Here is a 17,848-nt window from a genome sequence, read left to right as displayed (position 1 = left end):
CCCAGGGAGGGTGCAGACCAACTGGGCATGCGCCAGGTGACGTCAATCTGAAGAGACCAAGATTTACCTGGTCGCACCTGCGGAACGCCCCTGACACGCCCATGCCCCACCTATTGCCCTCCCACTCCTAGAAAAGCCGCTCTCCTCCATTAAGCCACGCGGACTTCCCAGTTTCTCATTGCTGTCGGAACTGTCGGAACTCCGTCCGAGAGCTTGGGGGAGGGGAACTCTGCCGGCCTTCTTTGCCGGAGGCCGACAGACTTCTTCTCCACACCTTGGGTTACTAAAATAAACTTGCAGTTTTGCACCTGACCTTTGCCTACTTGCTGGTTCTTTTGCTCGCTCTGGTGGTCTTAGAAAAACAAGACAGTTGGCAGGCATGTTTCAGGTAAGACTTTCTGTATTGCTTCTCAAAAGGTAACTCACAGGTGACCGGGTGGGGAGAGGAGAGATAGCAGGCAGAGAAAACACCATGAGCACAGGCACAGGGGTAGCAAAACACACAACCACAGTGATTTGGCACAGCTGGAACAGATGTGCACTTAAAGAGTGGCAAGAGATGAGGCCGACTAAGCAGGCTGTGGTCGCAGAAGGCTTTGAATTTTGGCCCCACAAAGAACTTCTCAAGAGAAAGGGTGACAGGTTTGTCTGACTCTGTTGGGCTAGGATGGACCTGGGATGGCCGATATTGCCAGAGCAGCTGCCTCTGGGAGCGAGCATTCTCTTTCATGCCTCCCGTGTTCCACACAAAGAGCCTTTTCTATGTGTGCCCTATCAGGAAAAAGATTAGAAAATGCAGCTTTGAAAATGGAAGGTTACTGAAAGACTCCATGCAGAAAAGTTGGTTGGTCTCATGGTTTTTGTTTTTTGGTGTTTTTTGTTTTCTTGAGATGGAGTCTCGCTCTGTCACCCAGGCTGGAGTGCAGTGGCGTGATCTCGGCTCACTGAAACCTCCACCTTCCCAGGTTCAAGCAATTCTCCTGCCTCAGCCTCCCAAGTAGCTGGGATTACAGGCGCCTGCCACCACGCTTGGCTCATTTTTGTATTTTTAGTAGAGACAGGGTTTCACCATGTTGGCTAGGCTGGTCTCGAACTCCTGACCTCAGGCGATCCACATGCTCAGCCTCCCAAAGTGCTGGGATTACAGGAGTGAGCCACCGCACCCAGCTGGTCTCATGTTTTTAACTAGATCTCGCAGCTGACAGTGTGGAAGACAAGTTCAAAAGGAGGCAGCTGTAACACTGTATGTACAAGATGATAAAGGCCTGAACTAGGGTTGTGATGGTGGGATGGAGTTTCGGGAGGTAAATTCAGTAGGACATAGTAACTGGCTGGCTGCTGGAGGACAGAAAAGGTTCAAATATATTCCTGAGGGTTTCCCTGGCGCAGTCAGATTCCTGACACTAATATGAGAATATAGAGTTTAAACCAGCCAAGTATGTTGAGACGGGTCTCAATCAATTTAAGAGTTAGTTTTGCCAAGGTTAAGGATAGTGACCAGTGAAGCAGCCTCAGAAAGTCCTGAGAACAGGCCCAAGGCGGCTGGATTACAACTTGGTTTTATATTTTAGGGAGACATGAGACATCAATCAATGTAAGTGGGGTAATCATTGGTTTGATCCAGAAAGGTGGGGCAACATGGGGCAGGGAGGTACAGCTTACAGGTCAGAGGTTAATTCAAAGATTTTTTCTGATTGGCAATTGGTTGAAAGGGCTAAGCTCTGCCTAAAGAGTTGAAATTAGCTTGAGGTAAGTAAGTCGGGGAGTGGTGGGGGACAGGGTGTGCACGCCAAGGTTCTTGTCATGTAGATGAAGCCTCCCAGTAGCAGACTTCAGAGAGAATAGATGTGAATGTCTCCTATCAAAGGTGTCAGACCCTCTGGAGAGACCTAGTAAAGGAAGGAGATTCTCTACAGAATGCAGAATTTCCCCTTCAACAGACAGCTTTACAGGGACATTTCAAAATATGCATTTCTTCCAGGGCCCTGCTATCTGTCATGTGATGCTCTATTACTTTAACAGAGTCAGGTTGGACTTAGGTATCTTATAGCTACAAAGAGACTGTTCTGTCAGTCTTAGGATCTCTATATAAATGTTAATGCATCTTAGGATCTCTATATAAATGTTAATGTGTCTTAGGATCTCTATATAAATGTTAATGTTGGTCAGTTGTGTGCCTGAACTCTAAAGGCAGGAGAGTATAATAAGGCACATCCAACATTGTCTTCCCTTCATGGTCTGAACAGATTTTCAGGTTCCATTGGGTACCCTTGGCCTAGAGGAGAGTTTATTCAGTTAGTTACAGGGCACAGAATTTAATTTTTCATTTGCAAGAGAAACAGCTATACAGTAAGCTTTTCTCTGTTTTGTTTTTGAACTTTCATTTTAGATTTAGGGAGTACATCTGCAGAACTGTTACATGCAGATCCGTGTGTATATCACATCTGTTACATGCAGATCCATGTGTATATCACATCGGTTACATACAGATCCGTGTATATATCAAATCAGTTACATGCTGATCCGTGTGTAAATCACATCTGTTACATGCAGATCCGTGTGTAAATCACATCGGTTTCATGCAGATTCGTGTGTGTATCACATTTGTTACATACAGATCCGTGTACATATCACGTTACATGCAGATCCGTGTGTCTATCACATCAGTTACATGCAGATCCGTGTGTCTATCACATCGGTTACATGCAGATCCGTGTGTATATCACATCTGTTACATGCAGATCCGTGTGCATATCACGTTACATGCAGTTCCGTGTGCATATCACGTTACATGCAGATCTGTGTGTATATCACATCTGTTAATGCAGATCTGCGTGTATATCAAATCAGTTTCATGCAGATCTGTGTGTATATCACATCTGTTACATGCAGATCCATGTGTATATCACGTTACATGCAGATCTGTGTGTATATCACATCTGTTACATGCAGATCCATGTGCATATCACGTTACATGCAGATCTGTGTATATCACATCTGTTATATGCAGATCCATGTGCATATCACGTTACATGCAGATCTGTGTGTATATCACATCTGTTACATGCAGATCCGTGTGCATATCACGTTACATGCAGATCCGTGTGTATATCACATCTGTTACATGCAGATCCGTGTGTAAATCACATCAGTTACATGCAGATCCGTGTGTAAGTCACATCAGTTACATGCAGATCCGTGTGTAAATCACATCGGTTTCATGCAGATCCGTGTGTAAATCACATCGGTTTCATGCAGATCCGTGTGTAAATCACATCGGTTGCATGCAGATCCGTGTATCACATTTGTTACATGCAGATCTGTGTGTATATCACATCTGTTACATGCAGATCCGTGTATCACATTTGATACATGCAGATCCATGTGTAAATCACATCGGTTTCATGCAGATCCGTGTATCACATTTGTTACATGCAGATCTGTGTGTATATCACATCTGTTACATGCAGATCCGTGTATCACATTTGATACATGCAGATCCGTGTGTAAATCACATCGGTTTCATGCTTCCGTGTATCACATTTGTTACATGCAGATCTGTGTGTATATCACATCAGTTACATGCAGATCTGTGTGTTTATCACATCAGTTACATGCAGATTCGTGTGTAAATCACATCGGTTACATGCAGATCCACGTGTATACATCAGTTTTATGCAGAGCTGTGTGTATATCACATCTGTTACATGCAGATCTGTGTGTATGTTACATCTGTTACATGCAGATCTGTGTGCATATTGTGTGACGCTGAGGTCTGGGTTACTAATGATCCTCTCATCCAGGTACTAAACATAGTATCCGGCTTTTCCCTCTTTACCCAAATAATGTTTACAAATCTTGGAATAAGCCTCCCTCACACATGCCTTGAGCACTTTAAGAGTTGTGAGTAGCCAGGTTAGTGACTATGTAGAGAAGAACAAATGTTTGCTAATGATATTCTGATTTTTACTGCCTATGGTAAGAACTAACAAATGTCTCAGCCTTCTGTGCTGTTTGTTTTCTGGGGTGTGTCAATAAGGTATCATAAACCACATCTGAATTCAAAATCCCATACCTTTTAAAAAAAGAAATAAAAGAGGCAGTAAGTCAGAATGATCAACTCCCGATATCAAATATCTCCTGCAGTTCCTTTTTTTTTTTTTTTGTCAGGATCTCACCCGGTCCCCCACGCTGGAGTGCAGTGGCTCATCTCGGCCTCCCAAGTAGGTAGGACTGTAGGCATGCACCACCACGCTTGGCTAATTTTTATATTTTTTGTAGAGAAGTGGGGCTCGCCATGTTGTCCAGGCTGGTCCTGAACTCCTGGGCCCAAGCAATCTTCCCACCTCAGCCTCCCAAAGTACTGGGACTACAGGTGTAAGCCACCTATGCCTGACCTCCTGCAGTTTTCAGGATAAGGAAGTGGCAACAGGCCCTGTCTCCAAAGCAATGGCAAACCCAAGAAAGTCCCTGGATTCAAAACGGTGAGGTGAGGAGGTGAAGTAACAGAGAGATTAAAACAAGACCACACATATCTACATCTATACAGTAAACACACACACACACACACACACATAGTGTGTGTGTATTTAAATTGACATGCAACTTAAAATTCAAAGGTGAAAATGCCCACATTATTGCAAATAGCTTCCCTTAACTCTCAAGATTTGTTACTGTTGATAACATAAAGGGCTTAACAAACAGGATCAAGGGCTGTGGACAGGAAACGCCAAGTAGGAAAAACCCCTCTCTGTCACTCTTACTCATAATCCTGGTGCTATATTGTCAGGACAAGGTGATGAGTCTACTGTTCTAACACGGGCACTTCTGAGGACACAGGTATTCTTAGAGCCAGAACACCTCTGATTTGGTTGGGACTTTCCATGAGCAGAGGTGAATCACTGGATGGAAGGGTGAACCTGTACCCACCATTCGATTTTTCCTTACTCAGGATGACTCAGTTCTAATTACCTAAACCTGACCCCATCCTGCACAGGAGGAGAAGGCATGGGTCTGAAGGTGACTCTTACTGCCCTGGTCTGTTTAAGCAAACAGAAGGTGCCTCGTGGTCTCCCAGTATTATATAAGAACTTTGTTTTCCAGAAATGTAAGACCAGGTATCTATATTGTACACATACTGCTATCAAACATCATGGATTACTTACCTCACAAGTAATTTCTGATAAACTTTGATGACAAATCTAAAATTTTCAAAAAAGCCATTACCTTCCTCTGGCTTTACTGCTTTCTCCTTCTTTACTGATCCTGTTTTAGGACCCTTGTCTTGTGACTTCTTCTGTGAACCACTGGTTTCCTTTTTTGAGTTGATCTAATAATATTAAAAAAAAAAAAAAAGGTCTCCAGTCACGTTAGCCATCCAGATGAATGTCCACAGGATACACATTAGGAAATCATCAATCAAGCTGCTATTACTGAAGAAAGGTCCATCCAACTTTTTAAAAGGGTCACCTATACTCATTTCTTGTACTTCCTCATCTCCTTAAATTTTTAAGATTTAAAATTTAGTCCACTGACATTTGCTCTCCCCAGCCACTAAACTCCAAACACAGTAACCTTTATTTCTGTTCTTGTCCATTCCAAGTTGTCCAAAGTATTAGGGGTGGGGTCTTAGGGGTGGGGTCATTTCTATTCCTACTATCTCTGAGCCCCCACATCACTAAATCAAATCTACAGATCTGATCATTTCCCACTGCTACCACAGGATAAACATAAGCTTTTCTGCCTGGTTCTGTAAGGCCTGCATATTCTGGCCCTACCCTAATCCTGCAAGCTCCTCTCCCATCTCACTGGTGTCCACGGCCCTTACTCTCAAGCCACACTGGACTTCACACCATTCTTTACACCACATTGCAATTTCCCATTTCTCTACCTTTGTCCACACTTGTTCCTCCACTTGGAATGCCCCTCCCCTTCTCCCAATCACAGTCACAGTTGTCCCCATTCAGATAGATTCAAGTCTTCCGTTCTTCATGAGGCAACACTCCCTGGAAAGCTCACCCTCCCATTTGTCCTTAGGACTCCATTAGTGCTATGCATGTGACATAGTGTTCTAAGCCACATCTGTAAGTGCTTGTAAGAGCATAAAAACATTGGTCTTCCCTAGAACACTGTGAGTCCCTCAAGGACAGAGATGATGTCTCTCACACAGTGACAACTTACACAGGCCCTACCCCTGAGAACTGCCTGTAACAGGGCACACAGGAACTCAATAAATAGCCTCAGGTTCTACCCGAGACAACAGAAACTACTTAGTGCTCCCCTTTCCAAGTTTCTCTTATGTCTTTTTTTTTTTTCTCTTGAGATGGAATCGCTCTCTGAGCAATCTCAGCTCACTGCAACCTCCACCTCCTGGGTTCAAGTGATTCTCCTGCCTCACCCTCCCAAGTAGCTGGGATTACAGGTGCCTGCCGCCACGCCCAGCTAATTTTTGTATTTTTTTTTTTTTTGTAAAGACAGGGTTTCTCCATGTGCATTGCCCAAGTTGGTGTCAAATTCGTGGGCTCAAGCAATCTGTCCACCTCAGCCTCCAAAAATGCTGGGATTATAGGCAAGAGTCACAGCGCCCGACCTGAGTGCTTTTTTCCCTACCTTGGCACTTTATTCACTTGTTTATTTAAAAAGAGCTTCATAATGCTTCAATCAGGGGGACGGAGCTTATGAAACTGTGACTGAACAGCAGCACATATCTTCTCTGCCCTCACTGAGCCCATATCCTTCTCCCTGCCATTGTCATATTAATAAGTTCTTCGTGACAGAAGACCTCAACTCACCAGCCCTACAATCCTGCTCTCCTAGAGCAGAATCAGTATGTGAACTAAGGCACAGCAATCTGTTTAACAGAAAACAGAGCCCCTGCCAATAAGACATAGACACTGGATTCAGCTGAGATCTCTCCATCACTCACTCCGGCTATGTTTCCCTTGCAGAGAGAGAAGGGGACACACGCACACACCATCAGATCTTACCTCAACTGGCGGTGTATCTCCCAGCAACAGGTTATTAAAAATGGTAGCATAGTCACCATTTAAATTCATCAGTTCCTCATGGGTGCCTCTTTCCGTAATACAACCCTCTTTCATGAAGATCACTTCATCACAGTCAACCAGGTACTGAAGGCAAAGGCAGAGACAATACAATAGGCTATTTGTGCAAATACATTCAAACATCCATACCTTAGTTCAGTAGTTCTCTACAGGAGGCGAGTTAACCTCCCAGAAGACATTTGGCAGTATCTGGGGACTTTTTTTTTTTGAGACAGAGTCTTGCTCTGTCCCTCAGGCTAGAGCGCAGTGGCGCAATCTCAGTTCACTGCAACCTCTGCCTCCTGGGTTCAAGCGATTCTCCTGCCTTGGCACGCACCACCATGCCTGCCTAATTTTTTTGTATTTTTAGTAGAGATGGGGTTTTGCCATGCAGGTGATCCACCTGTCTCGGCCTCCCAAAGTGCTGGGACTACAGGTCTGAGCCACCGTGCCCAGCTGGAGACATTTCTGGTTGTCACAACTAGAGGGAGAGGTACACAGATGCTCCTCAATTTACGATGGGCTTACATCCTGATAAACCCAACATAAATTGAAAATATCAGAGCTTAGCCTAACCTACCCTAAACATGCCCAGAACTCTTACATTAGCTTAGAGTTGGGCAAAATCATCTAACACAAAGCCTATTTTATAATAAAGTGTTCAATATCTCATGTAATTTTTTTCAATACTATGCTGAAAGTGAAAAACAGAATGGTTGTATGGGAACCATCATAAAGCCAAAAAACTGTAAGTTGAACTATAAGCCAGAGACCGTCTGTATTGGTATCTAGCAGCTAGAGGCCAGGGGTGCACAAAGTAGCCCCATACAACATGGACTATCTGGCCCAAAACGTCAGCGGTGCCAACAGTGAGAACCCCACTTTAGTGTATTGTGCCTCGTGACATAGTATAAGGAGCAGTTTCTCCAGTTTTTCTTTCTCTTTTCTTTTTTTTTTTTTTTTTTTTTGAGATGGAATCTTGCTCTTGTTGCCCAGGCTGGAGTGCAATGGTGCAATCTCAGCTCACCGTAACCTCCACCTCCTAGGTTCAAGGGATTCTCCTGCCTCGGCCTCCTGAGTAGCTGGGATTGCAGGCATGTGCCACCACGCCCGGATAATTTTTGTATTTTTAGTAGAGACAGGGTTTCACCAGTTGGTCTTGAACTCCTGACCTCAGGTGATCCGCCAGCCTTGGCCTCCCAAAGTGCAGGAATTATAGGCGTGAGCCACCACGCCTGGCCGAGTTCCTCCAGTTTTTCGCATGAATCTGCTGATGGAGCCACATGAGCCCTGCATTAAATTTACACCCTTTCACTGCACTCACAAATACACATAATTATGACTTTCTTTGGCAGAATGGAGGGTTTGCCCCCCAAACGTGACAACATATGTGAACCAGATGGCAACATCTTTGAGCTGCTCTCCAAAGTGGCTACTTATCATGGAATGACAGAGGGAGAGAAGCTTGTTTTCCCAAAACAGTTCCCACTTGCATAGAGATGTTAACACAATGCTTTCCAAACTATCTTATACCCAAACTCCATTTTTGGCCCGCTGCTCTCAGCCCTTTTACTTGCTGATCTATATGCAGAAGCTGATATGCTCCAAGGATCTCTGATTTAGATGGCCATCTGTTACACTGGTACAGTGAGCTTTATTGGTACAGGGGGTTAATTTGCTAAGAAAATGAAACCTTGATTCCAGGAATTTCTAGTTATAACACAAGGATACCTGGAGCAAACCTACCTCCCTGTTTCTGATTTCCCAAAGTCAGGTAGGCAGCCGAGGGAAGAAAGCACCATACCTGTAACTGGTGGGTAACAAACAGAACCGTCTTGGACTTGAGATGTTTCCGGATAGCACTATTGAAGATGTGGTTGCCCACATGGGCATCTAAGGCACTGAGGGGATCGTCCAGGATGTAGATGCTCCTGTCACTATACAAGGCCCGGGCAAGGCTGATCCTCTGGCGCTGCCCACCGCTCAGGTTGGCTCCTCGCTCTCCAATCTACAAGAGCCCAGAAGTGTGGTGAAGCCTCCAGCGCAAGTCAGTCCAGAATAGCGAGTAGGGGTCACCCAGTCACTTCTCTTCTTTCCCACCCAGACCAGCTCCTTCTCTCAATTCCCTGCAGATGAACTGCCACGTTGATCCTTCCAGGAAGTGGGGGAGTTGGCCCAGATGCCTCTTCCTCTACCACTGCCATCTGGGTACCAATCAATCCTACATCTGGTCTTGCCACTCCACCTGGATGCCCCTCCCCAATCCATTCTCCACATGGCAGGAAGAGCTTTCCAGAACACAAAGCTGACCATCACCCACCCCTGCTTAAAATTCTTCAAGAGTCCCAAAGGATAAACCCTGACTATCTAAACATGGCATACAAACCGGACCCTTTGCCATCCAGTTCCCCAGCAATTCTCAGCCTCCAGTGCACAATCCCCCTTCCACATCCTGGGACCTAAGCCATTTGAAATTATGTGTATATTATGAACACGACAATGTCATGTGCTTGCCTCTACTTTGTCTGCTCAGTTCTGGCATCATCTCCTCTGAAATCTCCCCCAACCTCCTTCCCGCTAGTACCCCAAAGAGATGAGGCTCTTTTCCATCAGATTATTTTGTGCCTGTTTGTTTGGGTATCTCATCCTCTTAACTGTACACTTCTTTACATGCAGATTATTGTCTTATTCCTTTATATTCTTAATGCCAAACAGTGTCTGCACGTGTCACTGGCACATGATAAGCACCTAATAAATGTTACTAAATGATCAAATGAATGAATCAGTTGCCAAATATTCAATTAATTCAGAGGTTTTCAAACTAGACGTTGCATCAGAATTACCTGCAGGGTTTGTTAAAACAGACTTTTGCATCCCACCCCTAGAGTTTCTGATTCAGTAGGTCTGGAGAACAGCCTAAGAATTTGTGTTTCTAACAAGTTCCCAGGTGATGCTGATGCTGACGCTGCTGATCTGGGGACATGGATTTAAGGATCTCTAAAGTAATGAAACCATTCACCAAATCTGGTTTGAGGGATTTAACTGAAGTCAGTTAAATAAAGGTGCCAATCCCAGAGACCTTCAGGGCAATTCACAGGAGACAAGTTTTAACACTGAAGAGCACAAATTAGTTCCAAAGACACGCCTCTGGAAACTGCTGCAGGGCAGAGACCCAAAGAAACGTGGATTTGTTCTAAGGGCTCTTTCTAATCTTAAAGTATAATAATAAAAAAAAAAAAAAAAGAAAAGGGCTCTCTACAAACTATCTGAATTAAGGAGATTGGCAAAATCAAGTTCAAGTAAGAAGCTCAACATGCACACGCTTACTTGTAGTTTTAAAAATATCTGGATAGAGTAAAAAACAACTCTGAGTCAACAATGGGATTTTGTTTAAAATCCCCAAGACATAGAAAATGCTTACAACCTTAAAACAAGCAGTGTTAACATCCCTGCCCTAACAGATGCTTTCCTAACACAACGGCCTAATGACAGCCTAACCGCCTGTGAGGCTCTTCTCCCAAGCACTTCAGATGCACTCCCAGGAGCAGCTCTGGCCCAGCTCCACCACTCTGCTAAATGCCTGATCAGGGGCAGAAGGCCTGTACCTCCGTCAGGTCGCTGCTGGGAAGAATGGCCAGGTCAGGCCTCAGGCAGCAGCTGTTCAGCACAGAGTTGTACCTGGAGGACACAAAGAGACAGTGTGAGGGACACGGCGGGAGCAGAGCTTGCTGACTAGGGCTGCGTTGCCTCTCACACGGCCAAGATGGAAAGCATGACAGAAGCCAAACATTCCTTGCCTTTCTTCATCATATTCCTTCCCAAACAGGATGTTGTCTCTCAGAGTAGCATTGAGGATCCAGGCCTGCTGGGCCACATAAGCGAAGGTTCCACTGATGGCAATGCTGCCCTCTAGAAGTGTCATCTAGGGAGAGAGACACCATCCAATGACATCATAACTCAAAACCATCACCCTATGCCAACAAAACTCCCACCTTCCACAGTGGAATCTAGCTCTGGTAATTTCCCTGGATGCTTTTTGGACCCAAATCCAGATCCCACCTTTATTCCAAAGAGAGCTACAGAAGCCAAAAAAATCAAAGTTCTCCTTGTTTACGTGTCATGGGAGCCCAGCATAACCCGTAACTTGAAGGAGCAAACACCTCCCTCTGCAGCCATGTGCTGTGTGCAAACTGTTTAAATTAGGAAAAGTATAAGCAAGAGGTTCTTGCAGAATTCTCCTGGAGAGGATGCTGTAGGGGTTTCCAGCTAATCCCTGCCTCAACATGGGGGTAGGCCAACTCATCCACGGCAATTATCTAGGATGCTGGCTAGACCAGTTGCTTCTATGAAATGAGGACCAAGGGGAAAAAAAAGTCCAGGTTAGATATCACCTAGTATTTACAATATTTACACAGTGTCTATTTACCAATGATGGACCCTCCCTGCCCACAAGCAGTGATGAGCCATGTGCTTTGAATTTTGTGTTCAGTTGCAGTGGCTGATACGAATTGACTTGTCCATTTTACCCTCTTCCATGATTTCTTTCGTTTGGGACTGATAGTAGACATTTGTCTTGGTTTAGGGATGCTACAGCTTTGAAGCAAAGTTTCACTAACCAGCCTGTGCAGTACTTGTTCATATAAGTGAGTCTTCTCAAACACCCTCACACAGTGTGCACACACACAGGTGTACCTACGTACACCACAAACTGGTAGCACTCTGATGTGCACTTCAAAGGGTTCAGAAGCCCTCAGAGGGTCTACTGTGGAAAGCTGGCACTTACGACTGCTGCACAAACACCCCACACTGCAGCACTATCAATGGAGGTAAACTACAGTTAAAGTAGGGCTGACCAGCACAACCTGTTTCCCTGCTAGAGACAGGGCTGCCAGGATTTGTCCAGAAGCAAAGCCTGACTTGGTTTTCAACCTAACCACTGCCTAATCAACCCTGGAAAACGGAGCACATTGGTAGATGGCAGAGCAGCACTTATGAATTGACCTTTTCTTTCCTGTTCCCCCTCCCCCCATCTCTGTCTCTCCTCACGGGCCCTCCAAATCTGGTTGGTCATCAGAAATCACCTAGGAAGTTTGGTACTTTTTACAAGACCAAAGGCTGGGCCCCACCACTGGAGAGTGTCATAAAGCAGAAGGTGTGGGCGCTGCCCGCCATGATCCGAACTCAGATGGCTCCAGGCAGCACCACCCTCAAGGAGGACCACAACTCAACAACTGTGACAGCTGACGCCAAACAAGACAAGAAAGTACGAGACTACAAAAGCATGCCTGCTCCCCGTGTGTTTCATTTCAATTCAGCGGACCTTATCCATCAGGATGTAGAGATAATCGTAAGTTTACACTCATCTCAACCATCTAAGTCAAGTTAATTTAATTCTAGTTTAAAAGCATGTGGGCACCTTGTTTTTTTGTTTGTTTGTTTGTTTTTTCTGGATTATTTGGTTCTAAAACGCAGCAATGATAACGTGTCTCAGCAGCATGACTCCAGCCCCATCCTGTCCCTCACTCTCAGTACTGGCCACTGTGTGCTGGGCCCTGCATGCTGTTCACTCCCTGCGTGGAGATGTGCTTGTGTGTCCTCAAGGCCTTACTCCCTACTGGACCATGAACTCGCCAAGGGCATGACTCTTTCAGGGATTAGGCAGAAAACAAAGGGGCTTTGCTTCTAGATCAAACCCTGACAGTCCTGTCTGACAGACAGGCTGGGAGTGCTGTCAGCCCTGTTTCTTTACAGGTTAACTCTGTTGGCAGCACTGCAGTGTAGGGTGTCTGTTCATCTGTTATCTCTGCCATTTTCAACACATGGGCATACCTGTGGCATTCAATAGATACACGCTGAATGAAAGAAGGCATGAAACCAAATGGCTCCAGCTGAGGCAACAGTCAGTCATCTATCAGGCGCCCACCAAGCCTCCTTCCAGGCAGAAGGCTGTGAAGGGGTGGAACTGGGGGGAATTGGGGGAGTACAATGCAGGCTGAGGGTTCATTTGTTTCCACCCTTCCTGACTCTCTTCGGGAAATTTGTTCATTTTTTCCTGAGACTCTTGCGAATCAGACAAAGAAGGAGAAAAGGACAATAACAAAAATCTTACCTGGCCTAAAATGGCTGAAATGAGAGAGGTTTTTCCACTTCCTACACTGCCGCAGATTCCAACCAGTTTACCCTGGACAAGGTACACAGAGAGGAGGGTCATTGAGACACTATGACCACTCATCTCGAAGGACTTGAGGAAAAAACACATTAACTGTAGTCTACCCATACAGAACTGTCACCCTGATAACTCAGCAGGCCACTTACCTGTTTTCTCACTCATTAGCTGCCTATCTCATGGGTTTCTGCGGAGACACCTGAGATAACAGGAATGGAAGCCCTTTGGGGAAAGTAAACACGCCGCCCACTCCAGTATCCCACCATCATTCTCACATTCCAGTAGCCCACCATCATTCTCGCACTCCGGGCCAGGCTGGTCTCAAACTCCTGGCCTCAAATGATCCGCCCGCCTCGGCCTCCCAAAGTACTGGGATTACAGGCATGAGCCACCGCACCTGGACACCCATATTCTTTATTTACTTGTTTTTGCTGTTTTCCAGAAGAGAGGGCAGGACTCTTAAAAAATCATTTTATTATGATTTTTCTCTAAGGTGTAAACATTGTGTATTTTCAATAAAAACCATGGATACTGTTGCTTCCATTTTTCTGCAAAACATTTCCAAAAATCTGAGGACTATTTACATCATCAATCCCACACAAAAGTAGAAAACCAAGTCTATGACTAACTGAGTATCCTTAGGCAAGATATAGAGATCTCAAAGTCGCGTTGAAAGTTTTCAAGGGACAGACAGATGACTTCAAAAGGGTCACTTGTTTACAGCCCTGTGCTGGTTCAAGCATCCCCAGGAAGGAAGGGAGAGTGGTGGTATGGACAGAGCATGGATTCTGGAGGCAGATGGGTCTTTACCTGAATCCCAATTTCACTAGCACTTTCTAACTGTGTGATCTAGGCCCGGGACTTAACCTAATACTGTGTCTGTCTCCTTCTTTGGACTCTGAGCACCTTGAGGAAAGGCAGTATCCTTGTAAAACTAAGTACAGTGTCTGATAGTTGAACAAATAGTTTTTGACGTGGTCCAGGAGTACTGAATGGTTTACTGCCTGGTGGCAACAAGGAGGTCAAGTCACAGGTTCAACCTCTGCTCAGGCCAGTTAGGTTTACGTGAGAAAAATGCTATTCTGATGATTAAATGATGACTAACTGAGACACCAAAAATGAGAAAAATGCCTGGTGCACAGAAGACACTTGGCAAACATCACCTCCCCTTCCCTTCCCTAAAAAGAAGGCCCAGAGAGAATTAAGGGATCTCTCTTCAAATGGCTAAAGGTCTCCCATGTGTCTGTGGGCTCTGAAGGGCAGAATGAGGGTCAACGTACAAAGTAAAAGAATACATTTTAGCTGCATGTGTGGAATCATTTTCTAATAGAGCTGATTAGCAATGTATTAGAGCTGCCTCAATAATCAAGCTAATAGTTACTAAATAAAAAGCCTGTTAGGCGTTAACTGAAGTAAGGCCAGGTGCAGTGGCTCACACCTGTAATCCCCGCACTTTGAAAGGTTGAGGCAGGCGGACCACCTGAGGTCAGGAGTTCGAGACAAGCCTGGTCAACATGGTGAAACCCTGTCTCTACTAAAAATACAAAAATTAACTAGGCACAGTGGCACATGCCTATAATCCCAGCTACTCGGGAGGCTGAGGCAGGAGAATCACTTAAACCCGGGAGGCAGAGGTTGCAGTGAGGCGAGATCATGCTACTGCACTCTAGCCTGGGCGACAGAGCCAGACTCCATCTCAAAAAAAAAAAAAAAAAAAAAGAGTTAACTGAAGTAAAAAAACTGACGTGCATGCCCTTCAATGACACTAATAGTTTCAAGTGGTGTCACTAAAGACTGTCTCCCCTTCTTGCTCATAGTTTTCAAAAGCTAGAAGCTTTTTGTTCTCTTCTCAGTCTAGTTCTGGATCGGCTTACCATGCCTCTGGTCAGTTGCTGATTTTGATAAAACACTGCATTCAAACCTCCTCCTCCCTACTTCCAGTTACATGGACAAACATTTCTTACCACCTCCCACCAGCAACCTTGATCTAAGACATCCTCATCTTTCTCCTGGTTACTGTGGTAACAGAGCCTTGACTGTTCTCCTTGCTTCCTTGTCTCCCCCTGCAGCAACCAGAATGATCCTCTTCACACATAAGTCTGATCATGTCATTCTGCTGTGAATCCTCCACAGGCTCCTCTTCCCACTTGGAGTAAAGCCGAAGTCTCACCAGAGGCTCTGGCAGGCACCACCTCTGCCCTTGGCATCCACTACTCTCTCCCACGCTCATTCCACTCCAATAACAGGCACACTCACCACTTGCGGTCTCTGTGTTTCTGTTCCTTTGACCTGGAATGTTCTTATCCACCCACCCCATACCCAGGTAGCTCTCTCCCTCATCTCCTTTGATCTTTGCCGAAATACTACTTTTTAAATGATGCCTTCCCTTAGGCAGCTATTCAAGTTGTAACCACACCTGCTCCCTGCCCCAGCACACTCTCTCCCTGCCCACCATTTTTTCTTTTTTTTTGAGACTCACTCTGAGTCTCACTGAGTCTCTCAGTCTGCTACCCAGGCTGGAGTGCAGTGGCGTGATCTCAGCTCACTGTAACCTATGCCTCCTGGGCTCAAGCAATTCCCCTGCCTCAGCCTCCCAAGTAGCTGGGACTATAGGCGTACAGCCGGCTAATTTTTCTATTTTTTGTAGAGACAGGGTTTCAACATGTTGGCCAGGCTGGTCTTGAACTCCTGGGCTGAAGCGATCTGCCCACCTTGACCTCCCAAAGTGCTAGGATTACAGGCATGAGCCACCATGCCCAGCCTCTGTCCCCTTCTCTCACAGCCCTTATCACCATCTGATATGCAATATATTTTATTTGCTCACGACCTGTCTGTGCCTGCTAGAATGTAAACTCCACGAAGGATGGGATTTTTGTCTGTTTGGGTTTTTGTAGCTCTACGCCCAGCCCTACCACAGCATCTGGCATGGAATTTGATACTCATAAAACGGCTGTTGAATGAATGAATATATACACATCTGGGGCCCTCTGATGACACAGACCTGTGAACATGGTGCTGGTTCCGAAATACATAGTCTATATTTTAAAAGCCTTGAACCCGGCATCTCTGTTCCACCATTCCCTATAGGAGGCCCTCTGAGACTAATCTTATGCTACCTGGGCTGTGACATCATCTACCGTAACGATCCTTAACTTATATTAAGAATAAATAATTACAACACGATTGTTGTCACAGTAGCCCTGAGACTACCTATGACGCACCAGGTATGATGCACAGCCTCCTGCACAAGGACCCTCACAGAGTGGTAACAATCAGAAATAGCTGTCACAGCTCACATACAACTAAAACTGAATCCTCTTTAGGGGAAAATCCTGGAAAATCCTCTTGAATGTTTCATTTCCTTGCTTATAAAACAATCACCTCATAAGATCAGCTGTTATTCATTTCTGCTGCAAAATGCTTAATTGGTTTTTTTTAGAGTTAGAGCTGGTCTAATTTGCTCTTTAGTTCAAAATCACTTCTAGCCACAAAGCACTTTGTGAAAAGGAACAGCAGCCATCTATTGGTGGCAGATCAGCACGGAGTGGTGGGGTGCGGGTGGGGAGGCAGGGGGCGGGCTGCTTACCTCTTGGATCTCCAGGTCGATGCTGTGCAGCGTCCTCTGTAAGCGCAGGTGGCCCAGGTGGATGTGCTTGCCTTCTTCCTCTTCGGGACTGGGCCGCTCATCACTGTCCAGGAGGAGGTGGCCTTTCTGCTCTGCCAGCACCGCCTGATGCTCAGTGCGCTGCAGCTGCCTCACCTTCTCTTTCTTGCCCCTGGAAGCCCTCTTGTCTTTTTTCATTTTGGGGGTCAGCTTGGGCGAGTTCTGGATACTGGAGTGGGAGGAGTCCCATGCCAAGGTGGCATTTTTCATCTCTATCTTGATGTGAGGACTGGCTGGTTTGTTCTTTATCATGTGAACCTCTTCCATTAGAAACAAACTCTGATAGGAGTTGTGAGAGAGGTGCAAAGATGAGACACTGGATCAAGACCAGGGAGACAAGCCTAGGGCGCACACTCACGTAGCAAAACACATCAGGCTATACAGTGGAAGGAAGCTGAAGGGCAAAAGGTAGCTCATTAGTGCAGCCAGTCTCAGGCCCATCAAGGGGTCATGGGAGTGTGGGGCAACCTCAAGAGGTCCAGGGGCCTTGTCAATGACCCAATATTCTACATGACAAATTACATGCTAAACTGCCTTTCCCCCTCAGCCAGCCCAATGCGGACCTAATGACATTTAACTGACTGGCATGTAGCCCCTTGTTCTAAGGAGTAGTAAAAAGCAGGTAGGAAAAGCAAAGGGCATGCTGACCTCCAGTACAGATGCTCACTATGTGTTTTCCTTCCAGACCCCTCCTGCAGAATCCCAAAGCCTGCCCACTTCCCACACTCACAGCGCCGCACGTATCTAGGAGTAGAGACTGTCACAGGCTTACATTGCTACCATCAGAAAACAGTATCTAAAAATTTCATCTACCACAGAGAACACCTTCTTGCCAAGAAACTCTCATGTCTTCAAAGCCTTGCCTTGGAACTTGAGAGTTCAACAACCAAAGGAACAGGCTTGCATGGAAGTGGAGGGTATCTCCCAGAGAAACATCCCTTGGGAAGAGAACAAGACACTTTCCTCCCACTCACT

The 17,848-nt window shown here is 45.6% G+C and overlaps 1 protein-coding gene across 6 annotated transcripts in view; it reads right to left on the bottom strand.

Moving 5' to 3' along the window:
• ABCC5 (ATP binding cassette subfamily C member 5) overlaps positions 1-17,848 on the bottom strand; it is a 95,604-nt gene that overhangs the window by 33,022 nt on the left and 44,734 nt on the right. For 5 of the 6 annotated variants that reach the window (XM_026454896.1, XM_026454897.2, XM_026454899.1 and 2 more), the window contains 7 exons: positions 16,796-17,152; positions 13,153-13,224; positions 10,841-10,965; positions 10,649-10,721; positions 8,848-9,051; positions 6,987-7,130; positions 5,227-5,329 (listed from right to left, as the gene is read on the bottom strand). In XM_026454896.1, the coding sequence (XP_026310681.1) occupies positions 5,227-5,329; positions 6,987-7,130; positions 8,848-9,051; positions 10,649-10,721; positions 10,841-10,965; positions 13,153-13,224; positions 16,796-17,152 (1,078 nt within the window). Of the gene's footprint in view, positions 1-5,226; positions 5,330-6,986; positions 7,131-8,847; positions 9,052-10,648; positions 10,722-10,840; positions 10,966-13,152; positions 13,225-16,795; positions 17,268-17,848 lie in introns of all 6 variants that reach the window. The other variant, XM_026454900.2, reaches the window with a different exon arrangement.

This window comes from Piliocolobus tephrosceles, chromosome 2 (assembly GCF_002776525.5).
Source record: "Piliocolobus tephrosceles isolate RC106 chromosome 2, ASM277652v3, whole genome shotgun sequence".
Taxonomy (NCBI): Eukaryota; Metazoa; Chordata; class Mammalia; order Primates; family Cercopithecidae; genus Piliocolobus; species Piliocolobus tephrosceles.
The sequence above is the reverse complement of the archived record's forward strand: the minus strand, read 5'-3'. Positions and strand labels throughout refer to the sequence as shown.